The sequence below is a fragment of the Pleurodeles waltl genome, chromosome 6 (genome assembly GCF_031143425.1).
Source record: "Pleurodeles waltl isolate 20211129_DDA chromosome 6, aPleWal1.hap1.20221129, whole genome shotgun sequence".
In the NCBI taxonomy this organism is placed as follows: Eukaryota; Metazoa; Chordata; class Amphibia; order Caudata; family Salamandridae; genus Pleurodeles; species Pleurodeles waltl.
The window spans coordinates 230,781,697-230,804,188 of NC_090445.1; the positions used below are offsets into that span (position 1 = coordinate 230,781,697).

The 22,492-nt window shown below is 45.3% G+C and overlaps 1 protein-coding gene across 1 annotated transcript in view; it reads left to right on the forward strand.

Moving 5' to 3' along the window:
* MYO1D (myosin ID) overlaps positions 1-22,492 on the forward strand; it is a 422,174-nt gene that overhangs the window by 245,767 nt on the left and 153,915 nt on the right. The window contains exons 15-16 of the mRNA XM_069237971.1: positions 3,873-4,039; positions 18,293-18,500. Coding sequence (XP_069094072.1) covers positions 3,873-4,039; positions 18,293-18,500 — 375 coding nt within the window. The remainder of the gene's footprint in view (positions 1-3,872; positions 4,040-18,292; positions 18,501-22,492) is intronic.

Below are 22,492 nucleotides of genomic sequence, written 5' to 3' on the forward strand. Positions count from 1 at the left end.
GCGTTGTTTCTCCACGAGTCGGGGTCGCCGGGTGCAGAGTTGCAAGTCTCACGCTTCTGGCGGGAAACTCTGTTGTTTTAAAGTTGCTCCTTTGAAACAAAGTTGCAGTCTTGGGTGAACAGGGCCGCTGTTCTCGGGAGTTTCTTGGTCCTTTTAGAGCAGGGCAGTCCTCTGAGGATTCAGAGGTCGCTGGTCCTGGGGAAAGCGTTGCTGGAGTAGTTTTCTTCCGAAGGGGGGAGACAGGCCGGTAGGGCTGGGGCCAAAGCAGTTGGTGTCTCCGTCTTCTCTGCAGGGTTTTTCAGCTCAGCAGTCCTCTTCTTCTTAGGTTGCAGGAATCTGATTTCCTAGGTTCAGGGGAGCCCCTAAATACAGAATTTAGGGGTGTGTTTAGGTCAGGGAGGGCAGTAGCCAATGGCTACTAGCCCTGACGGTGGCTACACCCTCTTTGTGCCTCCTCCCAAGGGGAGGGGGTCACATTCCTATCCCTATTGGGGGTATCTTCCATCTGCAAGATGGAGGATTCCTAAAAGTCAGAGTCACTTCAGCTCAGGTTGCCTTAGGGGCTGTCCTGACTGGTCAGTGACTCCTCCTTGTTTTTCTCATTATCTCCTCCGGCCTTGCCGCCAAAAGTGGGGCTGTGGCCGGAGGGGGCGGGCAACTCCACTAGCTGGAATGCCCTGTGGTGCTGGAACAAAGGGGGTGAGCCTTTGAGGCTCACCGCCAGGTGTTACAGCTCCTGCCTGGGGGAGGTGATAGCATCTCCACCCAGTGCAGGCTTTGTTACTAGCCACAGAGTGACAAAGGCATTCTCCCCATGTGGCCAGCAACATGTCTCGAGTGTGGCAGGCTGCTAAAACCAGTCAGCCTACACAGGTAGTTGGTTAAGGTTTCAGGGGGCACCTCTAAGGTGCCCTCTGGGGTATATTTTACAATAAAATGTACACTGGCATCAGTGTGCATTTATTGTGCTGAGAAGTTTGATAAGAAACTTCCCAGTTTTCAGTGTAGCCATTATGGTGCTGTGGAGTTCGTGTTTGACAGACTCCCAGACCATATACTCTTATGGCTACCCTGCACTTACAATGTCTAAGGTTTTGCTTAGACACTGTAGGGGCACAGGGCTCATGCACTGGTGCCCTCACCTATGGTATAGTGCACCCTGCCTTAGGGCTGTAAGGCCTGCTAGAGGGGTGACTTATCTATACTGCATAGGCAGTGTGAGGTTGGCATGGCACCGTGAGGAGAGTGCCATGTCGACTTACTCGTTTTGTCCTCATCAGCACACACAAGCTGGCAAGCAGTGTGTCTGTGCTGAGTGAGGGGTCCCCAGGGTGGCATAAGATATGCTGCAGCCCTCAGAGACCTTCCCTGGCATCAGGGCCCTTGGTACTAGGGGTACCAGTTACAAGGGACTTACCTGGATGCCAGGGTGTGCCAATTGTGAAAACAAAAGTACAGGTTAGGGAAAGAACACTGGTGCTGGGGCCTGGTTAGCAGGCCTCAGCACACTTTCAATTGAAAACATAGCATCAGCAAAGGCAAAAAGTCAGCGGGTAACCATGCCAAGGAGGCATTTCCTTACACTATGCATGTGAGGAGACCGCATTCGGAGAAAGGTGCATATATTAAAATATAGAAATATAGTTACAAGCAGAAGGGCGTGAGCAGAATTCCACTTTCACGTACCTTTAAATTCATGGCAATCGATTTTTTGACTTCTATTGTGTGCACAGATCATCATTCTCCTGAGAAGTTGGACTCTGCTATATATAAATACGTAGGTGAATATAAATCCTATGCTGAAGGGCTGTTGTTAGCATGTAAGTGTTCTGTGCATTTAGGTGGGCTCACAGGAAAACATTTTAGCCAATTTTAAATAAAATATATTAATTCTCATTGTATCTGGGAGGCTTTCTATTAATACAAGTTTCACTGATTATACAACATTTATAGAGAACTGGGTCCTGTTAACAAAATTATATTGCAGATAAGGTATATTTGGTAGTATTAATATTTATACCTTGTATGGTGCTACATAATACACTTCTGCTTCTAAGCTCTGTAAATAACAGGTGTTAGTAATACTCAATTAAACAATACTCAACTATTTACTTTTCTGGAATACTGAATTGCCCATATTGAGATACTCATGACTGATGAAATGTCTTATTATTGAGCAGCTTTTAACTCGCTGGACCGTTGTGATGGCTGTATAAATTATGGAATCTTTTGTATCACCCAGATAAATGGTGGTTTGGAAATTGACAAAAGGGGGTGGCTAAAGAGCATAGATCTGAGTTTGATCATAAATGCCATTGAAAAGCCACAAGGAGAAGCAACAGAAATGCACAAGAAATAATACTTTTATAACTAAGGCTTCAACCTTCATTCACATTTACGTATACACACCCTCTAGTTGTGATCTTTTGTTTGCAACTTCAACACATACTTTAAGGAAACCAAAGATGCTCATGCTTTCTTCCTGGAAGTTGTAGAACTAAAATAGCAAATGTCAGATGTGGACAGAGCCCGATGTTGGTCATCTTTCATCCAGTTTGAGAGTTGTTTTTTCCCTGAAGAAGAACTTGTGTCCCTCAGGATGGTGAGGAGCAGTTACCTTTCTCTAAGAGCAGGGGATCTGGCTCTCTGAGGCTGCTGGTGAGCACAGCATCCGGGGCTGTTTCATTGCACCCAGCATCCTGTATCCTTCAGACTGGAGGTGCTCACCCGAACCACCAGCTGCAGTGGCAGCTCTTTCTTTGTGCTGAGGATGCCGTAGAATTGATCACTGAGGCTGGTGGTGAGAAGATCAAACCTCCAGCGGAGGTAGTAGCTCTTTCCTTGTACTAGACACTCTGTATCACTGGGTCTGGTGGTGAAAAACTGGAACTACGGACTGACATAGCCTTTTCCCTCTGCTGAGGATTCTGTATCACTGATCACTGAGGTTGGTGGTGAAAACCAATAACAGAGGTAGCAGCTCTTTTCTTGTGCCGAGGATCCCCAATCACTGAGGCTGATGGTGAGAAGTTCAGACCCCAGCTGGGGCAGCAGCTCTTTTCTTGAATCTGAGACCTAGTATCGCTCAAGCTGGTGGTGGGAAGCGTAAACCACCGGGTGAGGTAGCAGCTCTTGCCCTGTGCCACGGATCCAGTATCACCGAGGCTGATGGTGAAAAACGTAAACCTCCATCTGAGGTAGCAGCTCTTTTCCTAGCCATGATCCCAAATCATTGAGGCTAACGTTGAGAAACCTAGTTGTAAAGCAGAGGTAACCACACTTTACCTGTCTATTGTATCCTATATTCCTCTGGTCAGTATTGAAGGAAAGTGCATCACTGCCTGGGGAACGCCCTTTACCTCTCTCGAACTATTCTAGTCACTTCACAGAGGTTTTTATAACTCTCCGTCTGCCTCTGCCAGGAGCAGCTCGAGTGTTAGTAAGGTCAGTGAATCTGCGGGATAGCTCTGTTGTCTAATAGCTCAGATGCAAGATTTGTGCAATGCCAGTGATAGCTCCGATGTCTAATACTTGAACCTGTTAGAGCCGACAGAACCTGTAGGATAGCTCTACTGTCTTATTTGTGTTTGTACTTTTTGTACTTCTTGATAATAGACCTCATGTCCCTAAAATCTGTGCAACCTTGTTTCTAAAGCTGAAATGTGGATGCTATTGGGCCAGGAAGGTAAATTGGCATGGCTGCTGTCTGTGGTTGCCCTACTACGTCGATAGGTCCAACCTTTCTCCTAAATATGCTGCCATTTTGTTTCTTTTATCAGTCTACCCTCCCAGGTAAAGGCAGTGAAGTGAATGTGTGTGTCTGCCTGCCTGAGAAGCTGATTTAGCTCACTTTGCTGTTATTGCCCCTGCAGGAACCGTACTATGTACGCTGCATAAAACCCAATGACAAGAAGTCCCCACAGCAGTTTGACGAGCAACGCTGCCGGCACCAGGTGGAGTACCTGGGTCTACTGGAGAATGTGCGTGTGCGGCGTGCCGGCTTCGCCTACCGCCAGACCTACCAGAAGTTCCTGCACAGGTGAGTAGTCCTATCTGCTCTCAGCGTTCCATAGTCGTTAATCTGTGTTCTTACATTATTGCTAAAAACCTTGCTGACACCCCACACACTTTGTCGCAGACTGTGTATCTGCATATTCGGACAAAGTTCAAGCTGTGTGGTTCATTCCCCCACCTTAATTCTGCATAATTTTCATTCTGTATCTATTTCTTTTGTGAGTAGTTTGAGAAATGAATTACAAGTGGATATTGGGGCAACGGGTTGTTGTTTATTTAATTGAGGATATTTACAAAGTGCGCAGTTACCAATGGTCTTCTGGCACTATAGTAAGAAAAGTCTGAACTTGCTTAACAAAAAACACGTGAAGAAGAGTGAAGCAGTTATGGTGAGAAGTGACCGGTTTTTAGGAGTTTCTTAAATTTAAGTAAGTTGGGTTCAGCTCTGGTGGCAATAGAAAGTGAATTCCATAATGATACTTCTTGGACACTAAAGGTACATCCTCACCAATTCTCTACTTTTGCTTTTTTCACTGCTAGTTAATTCCATTTTGGGTTGTTTGATAAATTGTTCTGGGAAAAAAATGGGCGAGAGGCATAAAAATGTTCTGCATAAAGCGTGCAGTTTAAAATTGAATTAGTTTCCTAATGGGAAGCCATTTAAGATGCCTGCAGTGTGGTGAAATGTGGTTACACTTCTTGGGATTAGACGCTAGTCTAGCAATGGCGTTCTGCAGCTCTGCAAACAGTCTCTTTTTGGCAGACTCTGGCATATGAATTTTTGAAGCCTAGTCTACATGGATAAAGCCATTGGCTGCAATGACTCAGTGGTAAGCGGAAAGGAAGGGGACGATTATGCACAGCACTTTTAGGAGAAAGAGGCAGGATGTAGTAACAGCAGTTTTTGGGATGCTAGTGAGATCTGTGAATCAAGAATGATCCTGGGATCAGGTTGGGGCAAAGGCCATGATATGGAGTCCCATCTGTTGCCTGTTAAAAATAGTTAAAATTTTAGATTTTAATGAATTAAGTTTTAAAAAGGTGTCCGCCACCCATGTTTGCATGGCAGTTAAGGCAAACGGTAAGTCCGAGGTAGGGTAGGCAGAATTTGTGAGAGCCTGAATATACGCAGGGTGTCTTCAGCATAAAAATACGTTTTCGCATCACATGTCTGTAGCTAAGATGCTAGGTGACATAATTGCAGATTCAACAGAAAAGGGGACACTATTGTTCCTTGGAGGACACCCCAAGAGAGGGGTTTAATGTAGATAAAATGTAGAGAGCCAGGTCAGGCCAGAGATGTCTATCGTTGGAGCAAATCTAAGTGTTCGGAGGTGGGAAAGTCTCACAATATCAGGATCCCCCTATTGCCCTCACCCACCATCATGCGGAGGTCATCTGCACCTGAAGTGAGCACGGCCTCAGGTCACCTGCCTAATGCAGTCAGGTCTGCAACCTGCTGCATAGGACGCAAACGCCGATTAATCTCGGTAAAGTGCTCTAAGTGACTTGTAGTTTTCTTCCAATAATTTGCGTATGCTTGGAGGCAAAGAAATTTGGCTATAATTTACAAGATCAGATGCGTCAAACAATATGTTTTTAAGAGTGGTCGCACTATAGAGCTCATATTGAGATGTGATTAATTAATATACTCTAGTGATGTAGAGTAGTTTTTTATGCATTGGTAGATTTTAGTACAGTGGCTATTTTGCCATTCTGTGTCCAGAATAATTTTGCTGCAGAAAAGCCTGGATAGGAGTGTTTTCACTAGTTTAATTTGACATGGAGGCATCCTTTGACAGTCCATTTGTATAGGAAGGGAGGTTTATAGTGCATTTATGGTGTGCAGTTGTCTGGGTTTTTTTTGGGGCCTTCCCCCAAGTGGCTATGGTTTTGTGTTGCCCTATACTCTCAACACTGAGAAAAAAAACTACAGAGTGTGATTGTTGCTAATATGAGGAGTCAAATCCAGTAGATTGTTGAGTCAGTTTTCGCTGATGGTTGAATACCACCATCATTGTTGTTCTTTATAGCCAGGGCCACTGGAATTATGTGGCAGGGTTGACTAAATTATGTGGCAAGAAAAGGCTAGTTATGCGGGGGTAATGGAACATATTTTGTGATATTATTTCATTATTTTGTGATTTTTATACAACCTGGGCAAAGGTTTCACCTACACAGTTCCAATTAAACACCCAAATACTGCAACAAGCAACAGAAATGGGGTCCGGTCAACCTTTGTGAAGGGCCTTCGACTATAAACATTTGCAGATTATGCAGCAGATGATGGATTATGAGGCAAATGCAGCAAATCCGCAATTATGTGGAAAATGCAGTGGCTGTAAAATCACATAATTCCAGCAGCACTATTTATAGCCCAGGAGTGACCGAAGGGCCACCATTGCCCACACTTAGATATATGCCTGTCTAAAAAGTAATGATTAATGTTGTAAAAGTCAATAACCAAGATGAAGATGATGTGGCTGTGCCTTTTGTTGCACCCAGGCCCCGATTATGCTTCTTGCTTTCTAATTACAAACACCCTAAAACATCCAATGTTACATTACCAATACACAGAACACTTTGGGTACATTGACCTTATCAGAAGACATCTGTGTGGGGTATTATGGTACCAAAGCATGTTTTTTTGAGTTAGTGCATTGCTTTGCTCCCTTAAATCCTGGTCTCTTTACAAGATAAAGCTCTGATTGGACTTTGAGTTTATCAGGTTTGCTTGTGTCACACTATCTGAGATCCTGTCCCTGTCGCACCTCCTGGAGTAAGCCTTGAATGCTCCCGATCACTGCCCTTCGAGAGTCAAGCACAGAAAGGAAGTTACTTGCCTACTTAGAATAAAATGGTATCTTCGGTCCTGGGACACCAATGGTAAACTACAGTATCTGCTAAGGATACTGCCCTGTTACCTCCACATCCCTTGAGGCCCAGAGGAAAAGCCACACAATTTCCTTCTTCCTTTATGCCATTGTCTACAAACTTTGGAGTACTTACAAGCAAGCTCAGCTGCGGTAGTGAATAGTATTTAAAAAAAAAGAAAGAAAACACCTTCACAGAACCTCCACCAAGCAGGCAGCTCATTGGAAATAGGGGAGTGACACGATGTGGGCTGACACCACAGTGACTCCAGCCTTGAGACCCTAACGGGTGAGTAGTTGCGCTATACGAGCACTGATTGATTGACTGGTGGGTACGTTGTAGCCATGGATTTAGGACTTCTCATATACATCCAGCTTCACCAGTTTACCAAAATATAGTGATAATGGACACTACTAAATTTATGTGAAAAGCCCCCGAAACAACAGCATTTGCCTGGTGACAGCAGTCGAGGAGCATTGCTATGAGAATCATCCTCACGTGAATAGTGGTCGAGTGGATAACTCCAGTTGTGCTTTTGTGGACAAGATGAAAATGATGGAACCAGGAGACATGTTTTTCCGTCCTGGCTTTCCCAAGTGACCAAATTGTGTGCTTTTAGGCAATGATTTTTCGACTTATTCTTCTGCTTTGGTTTTTTTCCCAAATATGGTAGTACTTAGAATACATCTAAACACTGGTAGTAAATGTGTGTTTAGAAAACTGAACCCTTAACCTAACCCACAATGAGCATTGGCTTGGGGCACGCGGCTTCCGGTTTCATGGTCTACTTCCTGAAATGTGCATAAAGGAAATTATCGGCCTTTGAACAAGCAATCTTGCATTACCATCTCAATTCTACTGGCCCAAATTGTTTGATCCTGGACAAGTCATGCCGTCTCTATGCTGGAACTATGTAACAGGCTTACTACAGAAAATGAGAACAACGGAGAGTACTCAGGACGGCACTTTTCCTCGGGTGAGATTTTATTTTCATATTTTTATTTCTAACTGGTTAGAATTAAAAATAATTCCCAGCTAGTCTGCCGTTGTCACTGATTGATGAAACCGGATTACACACTGCGTAGTTTAAGTTTATTCTTGGCTTTCACATTACGATTACAGCGTGGATGCGTGAATATTCAGAACAAGCAACAGAGCGCAGTAGTTGAAACATGCTTCAGAAATCCCTGCATTTAAAAAGATGTATGTTCCGTTGTTAGAAACAGAGAAGTTGGGGCCATATGTATGAACACATTTTCTCATAGACACAGAATGGGCAAAACTGCTTGCTACATCTGGCCCTTAGAGTCCAGTGACATGTTATGTTCTGTTATGAGGTCTTATATAGCGCATGGCTGCCCAAAGGGCCTCCCAGCGCTGAAACGGAAGACTTCAAAACGCAGGCTACGGATGAGGATCAAAATAGCCAGGTCTTAAGTAGGTGACGGAAGTTTGTGGCTAGTTACCTCACCCTGGTTAATCTGCTTCAAAGTCTCCCCTGCTGCCGCAGGTCACCTTCAGTGAAGGGGCTCACAGCCCTCCTTAGTGACTGTTGATGTTTGCACACCCGAAGGTGTTTGTGAAAAGAAGCAAGCAGGCGTGATCGGGGTGTCTGTGCAGCTCAGCCTCAGCCTCTGGACGAACTAAGAGGTTGGGCGAGAAGGGCAAACAACTTTAGAGAGGAATGAGGGCTCCCAGAGGGCATGGGTGGCGACGCTCTGATTGAAAATGTTGGTTAGAGAAAGAAGGAAAGGACGATAATGGAGAGTAAGAAGAGGAGGGAATAAAGGGAGACGAGCTAAGTGGAGAAAAAGAAGATAAGACATTCAGTGGGGGGGGAGAGAGGAATGTCAGCTGGATGTGGCAACATGGAACAGTAAGAAGTCAGTGTTGAAAACGAGAAGAAGGAGTGAATGGAGGAAATACGTGGCGAACACACGAGCTGTCGAAACCAGGTACGAGGACTGAAAGGAAGCGAAAAGACAAGCTGGGGAAGATAGAAGTTGAAGAGACTGAAAGGAGTTAAAAAGAGAGAAGGAAAAGAAGGAACATGCATAAAGAGGAGAAGAGAGGCAAAGAGGGAAGTTGGTTAGATGGGAGAAAAGAGAGAGACACTGGGTAAGTTCAGAAAACAAAGACATCTGACGATTTACAAAGTTGTTTGAAGAGAGGAGTGAAGCTGGCGGGAACAAGGCAGGTGGATGGAGGTCGGGGAAAGATATCAAGGGCTGAAGGAATGAGAAGAACCGATAAAGTGGCTGGAAGTCGCTGTAATAAAAGAACTCTTCTATTACACTTTTTGGCACAAATTATTCCCCAGTAATGTCCAGGCATTGAGTCGTAAGTAGGTCGCGATGCACAAATGTGGCCACCTTTTGGGGGGAAGCCCGGGCCTACTTTTAGCCCCAACCCAACCCTGTCCATTTCTACAGGACAGATGTTTAAAGGCATGAAAATACCACCATCGCCCTTCTGGCTGCCCCACATGCTCACTTAATGAGAAGTGCGCCCACCGTGTTTATACTATGCGTTCTCAAATATAATAAAACATTTGTTTATCTTTAGTGGGGCTGGAAGGGGGGCGCCCCACCACAGCCCAGGCTCAGAGAGCATTATTAGAATGCTGCATAGAGTTGTGGTATAATGCCTACACCGACACACACACAAACACACTGCACCTGAGTCACAAGAATAGTTGTGAATCCTCACCCACAGACTTTCTCCCTGGGCATACTCCTACACAAGAGGGCAGATGTAAGACTTTAGCCTACTCAAAAAACTCTAAAGAAGAACATCTGGAAAGCTGCACCAGTCGCTGCTTTCCAGGCGTACTTCCGGGAAAGTCATGTGACTTTTTAATCGTCGATATTTCCGTAGTGCAGAGTTGTAGCTTCTCAGCCGTCGGACATCAGCAAAGCTGTGGAGCCCATTGGCAGGACCCCGAGTTGTTGGATCCGGGGGCGTAAGAGCACAATACAGACCAGAAAAAAATGAACATGAGCAGAGCGACAGACCTTTCCTTGAATCAGGACTTGAACCCTACAGGGAACAGCCACAATCCACAGGGTGTGCCTACCCCTGGGACAGAACTACCCCGCTACACAATAGAGGCTGGTCCCGCTGTAGAACAGAGAGAGAGGGTCCAGCTGTGTAGCACAATTGACGCACAACTGTGGAAGTGGGATGATGCTCATTTGCAGAACTAGGCTGGATCATTCAGAGATGAGGTGGGGTAAGTCTCTCACTGGGAGACAGTCTGAGGTCCTAGCTCGGAGCATGTTCAGAACAGAGGTCGGCTGAGTCTGGAGGCCTCCGGAGAACACAGAGGCCACACTCCTCAGCTCGCCCTGAGGCAGGGATTTGTATTCACAGTGGCACATTAACAAAGATACTGTGCCCTTTTATGTCTGCTCCAGTTTGCATTTAAGCTCCCATTTGCTGCTCTGCCGACCCTGTCTGCTCGTCTCCCTAGAAGTGGTTGTTATTGACGGGGACGGTACTGTGTCCATATGTGTTGGGCGAGAATAGTGCTGAGTGTGTGACTCTGCTAATCATGCTGATACAAGTAAATCGAGCTGTTTGGTAATTGATGAGCCGCATTAGTACTGGGGGCCTGAGGAGGGGGTCTTCCTGGGGCTCTTAGATTGCACACCGCCCTCCCTGCTCTGCGGCTTGCTGACTTTGGCAGGTTTTGCCTGGCTTTTCTTTTTTTCTCGGTGCAGATCTGTGATGGGTGACTTCAGGGCATGGTGGCGGATGTGCGTCTGCTGCATGGTGATATCAGTTTCTCTCTCGTTCTTCTGACATCCTCTGGGCAAGCTGTTTATCTTCCCTCCCTCCACACCCCATAGTTCCCGCCCTTACTTCCAAAAACTGTTTTATTGCAGCTGACTTCGTCCAAACACGTTTCATATCAGACTAGACTGTTTCACTGAAATTTTCAGTCTTTCCAAATTTGGCACAGTTTCATTAAAATTGCCGACCTACTGATGTGCAGCATCTGTGATATCCATGTTTGCTGGCTGCTTTAATGAGTGTGGTCGAATAGTGACTGTTCCGCAAGCGTAACCCAACCTACAGTGAAGTATGCAGACTCATGGCTCTGAGGAGTTACCATTGTGGCCTCAAGACTAAGTGCAGCCATAATTTTCAATTGAGTACAAAAAGGGTTTTGTACTCATATCTTAAAATTTCTGCAGACTTTTAAGAATTTTGGGGGTTATTACAACTTTGGAGGAGGTGTTAATCCGTCCCAAAAGTGACGGTAAAGTGACGGATATACCACCAGCCGTATTACAAGTTCCATAGGATATAATGGACCTGTAATACAGCTGGTGGTATATCTGTCACTTTTGGGACGGATTAACACCTCCAAAAAAGTTGTAATAACCCCCTTAGTCTCCACCAGTTTTGACAGGAAAAGCCTAGTATAATTTCTGTGAGAGCCGTGGTCAGGGGCAGTTGCAAACCCCTAAATCTCTGAAGTACGAAAAAGAATGATTGTAATTACTCAGGTCGCATCCCAGTCCATCGTGATTTTGCACACCATGCTATCTCAGTTTAGATGCAGCCATATGCAAATCAGTCTTTACCCTGCTCCAATAGGAGCATTCCGGCCCAAACTGGTAGGTCTTGTCCTCCCTGAACCACAACAGAAGCAACCCAGGGCTAGCTTCACCCTGTTTGGGGTTCATCAGTCAGGTGTAGACTTGCTCCCATGGCAGAGTGAGCACAGGACCCACACCTGGGCATAGCCATTTGCACTGAAGTATACAAAAGAGTGATGGGTGAAATGCTTGAATTAATCCCAGCCAGGGGTATTTATCCAGGCTGCATCCCAGTCTAGTGTTACTTTGCGCATCATTCCACCTCTGTTTGGACCCGGCCATATGCAGATCAGTCTTTACCCTTCTCCAATAGGAACACCCTAGCCAAACTGCGATGCCAGGTCCTCCCTGAACCAAAACACTAGCATCCTGTTTCAATCTGGTTGTGGTTATCCGGCTGGGTGTAGCTTGGCTCCAGTGGCTGGCTCAGTGAGCACAGGACCCACATCTGGGCAAATCTGTTGCTTTTAGTGTGTTGCACTAAAGTGTACAAAAGATAATGGGTGGAATGCTTGAATTAAGTACAGCCACTGGCAATTACTTGAGATTACACCCCAAACCATTGTTATCCTTTGTTATTTTGCACACCATACCACCTCTGTTTGGACCCACAAATCAGTCTTGACCCTGCTCCAAAAAGGAGCAGTCTAGCCTTAACTGCAAGCCAGGTCCCCTTGAACTGAACACTAGCGACCCTAGACTGGTTTTGCCATGGTTAGGTCATTTCAGTTTTTGTAACTCAACTTCAGTGGCACAGTGTGCATGGGACCCACGTCTGGGTATTCCCATCACACTTAGGGCAAAGTGGAACACAACAAGCCCAAGATCATGTGTTGGAATGCTACCTCAAGCAATTGCCAGTGGTTAGACTAGTTGCAAGTATTCCTCACATCACTTTTCTGTGTTTGATGTAACGCTCTAAGTGACTCAGGGTAAGTCCAGATGTGAGTGCCTTGCTCACTGTGCCACTGGAAACAAGCTGCATCTGAGTGAAGAGACCCAAGTAGGCCAAAACAGGTCTTGGGTTGATTGTATTATGATTGATAGAGAACCTGGCTTGCCGGTTCTGGCTGGGCTGTTCGTATTGGAGCAGGGCCAAAGTTGATTTGTTTATGGCTGGGTCTAATCTGAGGTGGCAGAGTGGGCAAAAAAAACAATAGGTTACCCTGAGCGATTAACAGTGGTTAGACTAATAACAAACATTCCTCCCATCACTTTTCTCAACAGGAAAGATGCAAGATTGTCTCCCAAATTAGAACCATCAGCAGATATGGTTAATGAGGGGCCACTGAAAAGTGGTAAAAATCACTGGAGCATGTTGGATTGAGTGCCAGTGAAAGACTGTCCTATGTGTCAAAGGGGCAGTTGGTGCTTCGAGAAAGGAAGACAAAGGTACCTGAGAGCACACAGCAGCTCCTGGCAAGGAGTGGACCAAGCACACTGCAGTGGGAACTCAGATCAGTTCTCCCCAGGCCACAGAGAGAAGCGAAGAAAACTGACATCTGGACCAGTAAGGAGGAGAAGAAGCAGTGTGGTCGGCACGGCCTGGAAACGCTGTGGCAGCCGCCTCAGACAATGAGCGTGATTGGAGGGGTTTGTCTGTTTGGAACAGAAGAGCCCCATGAGTAGAACCACTTCAGAGGCAGATATTAAGGAGAGAACTCGTCTACCTAGGGGAACTGTTATCCCGGAGTCCAGCAGCCAAGTGCTGCAGCTGAGGGTGGAAAACAAAAGACAAGAAATACCCAACGAGCTGATGCAGCAAGGAAATGCCTCCATGAGGGACGAGAGGCAAAATAAGCAGAAAAAAAATGAAAAGTTAATAAACGTGCATGAGCAGAAAAGGGGAAGCCAAGCATGACCAGGGGAATGAGCTCAAAGGGAGAATAGCATAAATAAGAAATATTCACAGCATGTCTCTCTGGGCTCATCCTAGTATAGGATAATCCTCGGAATAACAAGCACAGTACCCCCTCCCCCCAACACAACAATCTTGTTAGAGTAAGGGGGTATTCATTGTGACGATTCGCCATAGACACCGCTCTTGTTGCCTAGGGGAACATCTACAAAGAAATTGCCCAGTGCACCCCAATGAGATGGAGACGGGATCTAATATGATCGGCCATTAATGCAATATTATTAGCCTACTAAGCTCAGAAAGACACGTCCAGCCGCCACACCTGCCAACTGCAATGCTAATTGTGAGAGAAATCAAAGACTCTAGAACAGAGATACTCAAAGTACGGCCTGGGGGGCACATGCGGCCCTCCTGACCTTTACATGTGGCCCTCAGGTCAAGAGCAGCACTGGGCTGCTGTTTTCTCCACTAGGTAAATAAATAGGCCATCCTATATTTAAAGCTTAATTGAAGTTCATGAAAGGTAGCAACTAGGTTATCCTGCACAGTCTAACTTTAAGAAACACCTTTATTTTTAAAGACATCTTGCAGCAAAAGTGTAAAAATATGAAAAGGTATTTTCAAACTTCAAAGAGTGTAGTTCATTAACATGAAGAACTGTTTCTCCCTAATACATCACTTTATACCAGTGCACTGAGAAGTATTTTTTTTTAAGCAGTAGTTTTCAAACATGAATTTACTTTCATTCTCTCGCCCCCCAACACCCTGAAAATAATGCAAGTCGGTTGTTAAGTGCACATTTTGGGATGGGATCCTATAATAAATGAAAAACATTAGTTTATTAACTCAAACACAGGAGAAGTTTTTGTACAATGCACACACAGAAGTCTTGTATTTCAATTATTTCAATGTCCTTTTATATACGATAATGAAGAATAAGGAGGGAAAGGGAAATTAAACAATTGCCTAGGATCACACAATTTAGGGAAGCTGTGAATAATCCCAGGTTTTTTGGTTTCTCATTATGCAATCCAGCCAATGGATGTATATGCTTTGCCTCCCCTACCTACACTCACCTTACAGGCACCGCCCCCCACCCCCCCTTTCCTGGTTTTAATCCCTCAGCCCTCAACTGCCACCCTCATACTATCAATTCGGCCCTCGGTCACATCTCAGACAAAACCGTTTGGCCCCAGGGAAAATGTTTGTGAGCACCCATGCTCTAGAACATGCAGACGACACCTGCAATATGTATAAAGAAATGTAAATGTATTCATTCCTTGTGGAAAGTCAACCAGTCCTCTTACATCCAGACACTGGATACAGGAACCTATCTAGGAGGCTTGACAGCCGGAGGTGAAGGCACATTTACCAAGGAAGACTTTATATCCTGTCTCTCAGATTGGAAATCCTTCCTAAAACATAAAATGGAAGAAGTCAATAAAAATGTGTCCGAAGAAGTCTATTCTCTGTGCCAAGATGTCAGTCCAGTAGGCAGCAGAATATTAGAAGTGGAAGGTTAGGTGCAAGTGACAGAAACTAAAGCAACACATTTTGCTGGTCACTCCCCACGTATTGGGGGTGTGGACTAGCTACTGGTGTTTTTATTAGGTATGCTCATATTCATCACTTCTGGGTACTGTACTCCAAAACCTAGTACACACACCAGCCTGGAGGCCTCTTGCAGCCTGCTAAGCCGGGGCACTGCCTGGTAGAAAGGGTGCTTTCAGCATCCCAACCAGCAGATTTCTGGGCCATTGTCCCCCTGGCGAGTCTCTGGTAGCAGCGTGTTAGGGTAATGCCAAAACCCTGTGAATCAAGCAGCAAAGAGGCAAGGAGGAGGTGGAGCGGAGTAAATTACTGCAGCTGGGGAGAGTAGGGGCCACCCAGAGAACATGCGGGGACCACTGAGAGCACAAAAGTCAGGGGAAGACAAATCCGGAAGTGATGTAGAGTCAGGCAATTAAACCGTATTCCTTTAACTAGGGTCTTCTGTATCTTTAGATCTAAAATGGCTCCTGTGTGACAATCCCGAGTCTCTTTTGTGTCTGTCCCGAGTTTATTCTAGCCCCACCTCCTGGGTCCGTCCCTGGTGAGCTTGGCGTGGTGTGCATCCGCGGTGGCACTGAGACTGCGCGAGCGGGAAGACTGCTGAGCGCGCGCCCCTGGTAATCCTGCGGTCGGTGGTAAATCGAGCCGTTTGTTACTTGATGAGCCTCGTCCGTCCTGAGGGATGAGGCGGGGGCGTCTCGCGGGGTCCCGTCTGCTGACATATAATCCCCGCTCTTTGCGTGTGCTGGCTGTGGCAGTTTTTGGTCGTGTCTTTTGCTTGGTACTGATAATAAGCGGTCGTGCGTGTCTGCGTTTCTCATCGTTCTGCCCTCCCTGGCGACCTCACATGTTTATTTTAATCCCACGTGCAGTTGAAGGCAAGCGCTCACGTGGAGCTGGAAGGATGCACCCAATAACTGATAACAAGAGGCGAGTGATGGCTACTCCGCTTGGCTCAGCCAAGAGGTGTTTGACTAACCTTAAGCCAACAGATGAAAGAAACTGTTGAAATTGGCAGACCCAAACCCCACTCCGTGTGTTTTGTTAGAATTATTATTATTTTTTTAAACTGCGCTGTCAAAACCCAGACTTAAAAATAACCCTTACCTGCAAATATGCTGTTCTGGCCAGCCTCCTCTTGCGCACTGCACTTTGCTTTACATTTACAGCTGCGCTGTGTGAGTACACGTGTCCTATTACAATAACCTCAGCACAGCTCACCAAGCTGGGACGTGCGCAAGCCCTGGGTCTTGGCTGCCGAGTGTTCCCGATTCATGCTGAGGTGTATGGGGCTGGACTATACTGCCACAGGACGAGGCCTTCCTAGGACGCTTTTCAACAACTCTGGGACTATCTGCTTAGCCCCATCCCGACCTTTTGGGGCCGATTCAGTGACACACGTCATGGAAGCCTCTGGGCCTCTTGGAACTAAGCACCGAGGCACCAAGGTATCATCGCCAATATTATACTCTGTACTCGTGCAAAGTGAAATTAGTCCGGGCAAGAGCAGGGCCCAGTGTCCTAAAAAGTGAGAGCGTTACTATGGAAACAGGTTTACAATAAAACACCCTGCCTGGCAGAGCCTCATATGTCCTTCTAGTGTTGCAGATCAGCTCTCTGGCACACCAACTAAACAACCCTTACCTTAACAGAGCCTTCCAGGAAATAAACTAGACTGGTGTGGTGGCACATTGCTCTGTAAGTGGGGCGGTTAGGTATTGAACTTCTGAAAAAGGATGGTCAGCGTTGCACCAGGTGGGACAGATCAGTACTAGTTCCATGCCAGATTTTTAGGGAGACCAATGAGTGTTTTCAGTATTTCGATTTAAAGTGATAGTGTGTAGATTTATCTTGGTGGATAGTCTGAAAACCTGGTATGGAGCCAGCTCCCCTGCACCTATGATGAAGACTCCAGTTCTACAAGATCCTGGAGCCTGGTTGGGCAGAGGAACTCAATGGAGCATGGATGAGTTCACACTGCGAGCTGAAACACCAGCAGCCACTCAAGTGCAGGCCTCCATCACTCCCTGCTTGGAGTCTCGACATCTTTCTTTGTTTAATACCCCCATTGCAGGGTAAGCTGTTCAGAATGACCTTTTGTCAAAATGTGGCAGGGACTACCAAGAGCAGGAGAAAATATGAATAAGAAAATAGGAATAACACATTTCAGAAGATGTTTCAGATTAAAATGTAACCAATCAAAACATTCTGATATAAAGACTGAAAATGCTATTGGCCCATAATGGATCAAATGCTCCTTTTATCTGTTGGCGTAAGACTTTGTCAATCACGTCTTTTCTACCTCTCAGCTAATGTTATTAGTTATTGGGTGTATCCCTCCAGCCCCACGTGAGTGTTTGCCTTGAACTGCATAAGGGATTACTTTGCTGCTATATCTCTCTCTGTCAGTATCTGTTGGCGCCCTTCCTTGTGTCTCCCTTTAATGTGCTAACGCTGCTTGTGTTAGCATATTAAACCTCTTTGCCAGTGCAAGTTCATAAAGTGTCCATCAGGGGTGCTGTGATTCATACCACTGCCCACAGGATACCCTAATTTCCAGGCTCCAAGATCTACGGAAAAGACCTTGGGTTGATTGCACATCCAAACTCTAGAACTTCAGATACGTCACTTGCTTATTAATTGTGTATTGTCGCAGCCAACCAGAACGCATTGCTGGAACTCAAAACTCAGGAAACTAGTCATAAAAAAACATAGGCAAAGCCAATAGGTGTGGTTTATAAGTGAGAGTCCTTCTTCATTGATTGTACGTGTAGATAGAAGAGTGATGTCATCTTAATAAGCACACAGGAACAAAGCACCTACAACTAAGCCTAAACTATGGAAATGATGAATTAGGCTAGAATGGCCGCATAAACCTGAATCATAAAAATAGGACTAACCCTGATCAAAACTATAGAAAAATAATGCCAGCAAATCTGAGCAATAACAGTTGGACTAGTGCTAGCATGATACACACTGAGCCACACAGAATGGATTAGCACCAGCAACAAAAGCCAGAAACCAAAGAAAGAGACTACCACCAGCAGCAAGCATTTTGTCTAGATGTGGAATTACCAGCTTTAGGCATGAAATAGAAGTAAAATCACACCCATAACCCTTAATCTAGATTAGGAGCAGCACAAGCAGCCACATTAAACAGCTGAAATATAGGTAGCTCCCATATCCATAGAAATAGGACTTCTGACGGAGCTATTCAACTCTATGCAAATAGGACTACTGCCGAAAAAACAACTATTCATTCTTTGAAATAAGACCAGTGTTATGCACGGTGTTATTCATGACATGGAGCATTGGCAGGAATTGCCCAGCCTATTGACAGATGCCCACTTTCTTTATCTGCTTTCAATTTTCACACTTTTCTCTGCAGGTACAAGATGATCTCAGAGTTCACCTGGCCAAACCATGACCTGGGCTCAGACAAGGCAGCCGTACAGCGCCTCATCGAAAGTTGTGGATTCCAACATGATGTAGCATATGGCAAGACCAAGATTTTCATACGCACACCACGCACGCTATTCACTCTGGAGGAGCAGCGCGCCCAGATGCTCACCCGTATCATTCTATTCCTGCAGAAGGTAAAGGAGTTTGGAAGGAATAGATGATTTCAGATCATCCTTTGCAGAAGATAAAGGCATGGGGTTGAGGGTGCTTGGAGGGCATGCAATTGAGTTAACTGGTGTTAAAAGAAAACACGTCAGTAGACACAAAAGTCTAACATGTGTTTAATGCAAAAATAGAAAAATCACAGTACATATTAGGGCGACAATTGTCAATTCAACCAACCAGTGCTCTTTTTCAAAATGCCAGTGGGAGCATATGATGCTAAAATGCATGCACTTTTGAATGGTTCTTAACACTTTTCTCTCATTACAAATGTATTGAACATAAACATGTGACAGAAACTGCTACTTCAGCAAAACTATCGAATGAGCAGGAAACAAAATCTTCTCATGTAGAGAACACGAAGAGACCGTAAATCAAAGATGAAGATACAAAAATATGCAGCTGAATTCATTATTTTCCTAAAATCAAGCTTATGTTTGCCATTTTTTAAAGTGAGGCAACAGGACTATGCAGTTATGTTTTCTCACAGGCTCATTATTGCATTGTTCACAGCTGGGAGTAGCTGATTGGCACACCTGTGACGGAGTTTAGCATCTGAGCACTGCTGGTATGAGTGTTGGTATGATCTCTGCTTAACAGAAGAGTGTGATGGGTGCTTGGAAGCTGTGTGATGTTGTGTGAGGAGTTCTTGGATGGAGGTGTGTTGAGTGCTGGAGGTACTTGAATGAGAGTTGCCAGTGGGACACTTGATGGCGTGTTAGAATGCTGGTTGTCCAGCGATGGAGGTGACAGGTCTGAATGATTCGTAGAGGTGAGAGGGAAAGGTTGGAGGTCGTGTGATGGAGGTGGCAGTTATACACGGGGAATTGTTGGAGTGCTTGGAGGGTTTTTGATGACATTAATAGGCTGATGGGCAGGCACAAGGCAAGGGGACCAGTCCTTCCCACCCGCGGGGAGCCCAGTGGCCTACCTAGATCAAATTCACAATTTGTAAAGATTTTTTTTTTAATTCTCCAAATAGGCCTGTTGACCCTACTCAATATGTCTAATCAATTGCATTCTAACCATCAAAGTATCTGAGTTGATAGTTATGAAGTCAGCAGGTATGGAAAGTAATGTTATCACATTCCTCCCTATCCACAAGTGATCAGCAGGGTGTCCTGTGACATTCCCACCACAAAAAATGTAGCGCATACATGAGTCCATCGAAAGGAAGTAAAGAGGCAAAGACAGTAAAATGAAGGAAACCATATGAAAAGCCTGTTCCTGCCCTTACAAAAAGAGAGTAAACTAATGGGTTGTTTTTTGTGTATTCCTGCATTGGGGTGATTCCCAAATTCTGATTCTGTATGAAAAATATAAATTAAACATAAAGTAAACAAAAGAAATGTTGCATTTTGACATTAGCTTAAACAAAGAACATTGTATGGCCCGTGTTACTTAATTCACATTGCATTCATACGTATGTAGACGTGCCAACATGGTGCCCTCTGCAGGAATCTTCTGTGTACCCGACAGGACACTTTTGAATCCCTGCAAGGACATCTCCTCATCTCATTTCTCTGAGATCGATAAAGTAGGAATCACTGAGCTGAGTATTAGGAACACTTACAGTGCCACAAAACTGCAGAATATGCTGTAGCAATATCTACGTAAGGCACAAGATGTATACAAGATGTATATTCCTTTAATGAGGAAAAGGAAGTTTCAGTCGGAGTTAACTATAAAAAGGACATGTATCCATAGCACATGATCATAGTGCTATTCGACAGTATCATCTTTTAAACTAGAAACTCCTTCATCAGTGTTCAACACACTTCACATATGTAGTCATGTAGACATGAGCATCCGGGGAGGCTATTCAAATTCGGGTGAACTTAGTAGTTTAGCCAACATGATACTTTAAATCGTCCATGGAAATGTAGATAGTGAAAGGTAGATGTGCCATTGGACTTCCAACTGTTGGGGGGGGAGGGGGCAAAACGATGTGGTCAAAGTTTATAATTCACAGGCCCCTAATTTTGTAATCTCAGTTTAAGCATCTCATGACATGATAATCAACTTTCCGACAAACTGCTTTGTAAAAATGACCAGAACTACTTAATATCTTTTAGTTGATGCATTTTTTTATACAAAATATGTATTTTGAAACAGGAAAATTAGTATTGAAAGCAGTGGTATAATTTTGCTGCATGCAGCAGTATAGTATATTTGTATATGGATTTTTCAGTGGTTGAAAAATGTAATTCACTGGGTCATGTATTTTTCATGTATTGTGGAAAATAAATAATTCATGGCTATGATATATTTCATTTGAAGTATCGGTGTTGAAACTGCTGCTGCAAGGGCATTATTATTATTATTATGATTCAAACCCAAAAAGCATTGATTTTCAACAGTTATGGTTAGCTGCCCTGAATTCAGAGCGCATGCACTTCAGGCATTCCTTGCAGCGAAAATGCTTGTGCCTGGGGAAATCTGTGGGCACGGCTATGCCTACTGGGTACTCTGAAGAAACCGCGGTTATGGCTTGCAGCTGTGCCTAGCGGGTACTAGGAAAGGTCTGCACCAGTGCCCAGTGTTCCTGCTCACAGTACACATTGGGCACGGTGCCAGGCCGGTAATCCTATCCGTCAGAACCAGCACTACTCAGGTTGTGTAGTTGTCGCTTCTTAGGCATGGCAGAATTGCCAGTGTTTAAAGCAACACGTCTCCCAAAACCCTTTGATGATTTACGCCCGCTCTTCCATGCTCCTTAACAGCCAACCCATGCTTCTTCGTGGCCGTCCCGAATCCTGGAGCCGGGCCTGCTGAGAGGGACATGGAGTTCCTGTGATGAAGTGACGGAGGACCGCTTGAAGGGCATGTGATGAAAGAAATAGATGAAATATTGGAAGGTTTGTGACAGAAGTAACAGTGACGGGTGCTTGAAGGGTCTGTGGTGAGAGGATTAATCAGAGGAGTGACAGAAGCAGTGGCATAGCGTGGGTTGTCAGCACCCGGGGCAAGGCAAGTAATTTGCACCCCCTAACCCGTGGATTTTAGCACTCGCGAGTGCGAGTGCGCCCCCCCCAGATGTTGGGCCCGGTGCGGCCGGCCCCCCCTGGACCCCCCACGCTACGCCACTGGACAGAAGTGTCTGTGGTGGATAGTAATATTCAGAGGAATGCTTGCAGGTTATGTAATGGAGGTAGCAGTCATAGAAATGTTTGGAGGGTCTGTGATGGTAGTAACGGAGGAATGTTTGGAGGGTCTGTGATCACAGTAACAGTTTGAGGAACGCCTGGAGGGTCTGCGATGAAAGTAACAATCAAGAATGCTTGAAGTGTCTGTCGTGGAAGTCAGTCGTACACGTACCAGGGTGGTCTGTGGTGGCAGTAACAGATGGAGGAATGTCTGGAGGGTCTGTGATGGCAGTAACTGTTGGAGGAATGTTTGGAGGGTCTGTGATGCCAGTAACAGTTGGAGGAAAGCTTGGAGGGTCTGCGATGAAAGTGGCACTCAAGAATGCTTGAAGTGTCTGATGGAAGTCAGTCGTAGACGTACGAGGAGGGTTTGTGATGACAGTAACAGATGGAGGAATGTCTGGAGGGACTGTGATGGCAGTAACAGATGGAGGAATGTCTGGAGGGACTGTGATGGCAGTAACAGATGGAGGAATGTCTGGAGGGTTTGTGATGGCAGTAACAGTCATAGAAATGTCTGGAGGGTCTGTGATGGCAGTAACGGAGGAATGTTTGGAGGGTCTGTGATGAAAGTCAGCTGTAGACGTACGAGGAGAGTTTGTGATGGCAGTAACAGTCATAGAAATGTCTGGAGGGACTGTGATGGCAGTAATGGAGGAATGTTTGGAGGGCCTGTGATGGCAGTAATGGAGGAATGTTTGGAGGGTCTGTGATAAAAGTGGCACTCAAGAATGCTTGCAGTGTCTGTGATGGAAGTCATTCATAGAGGTACGAAGAGGGTTTGTGATGGCAGTAACAGTCGGAGGAATATTTGGACT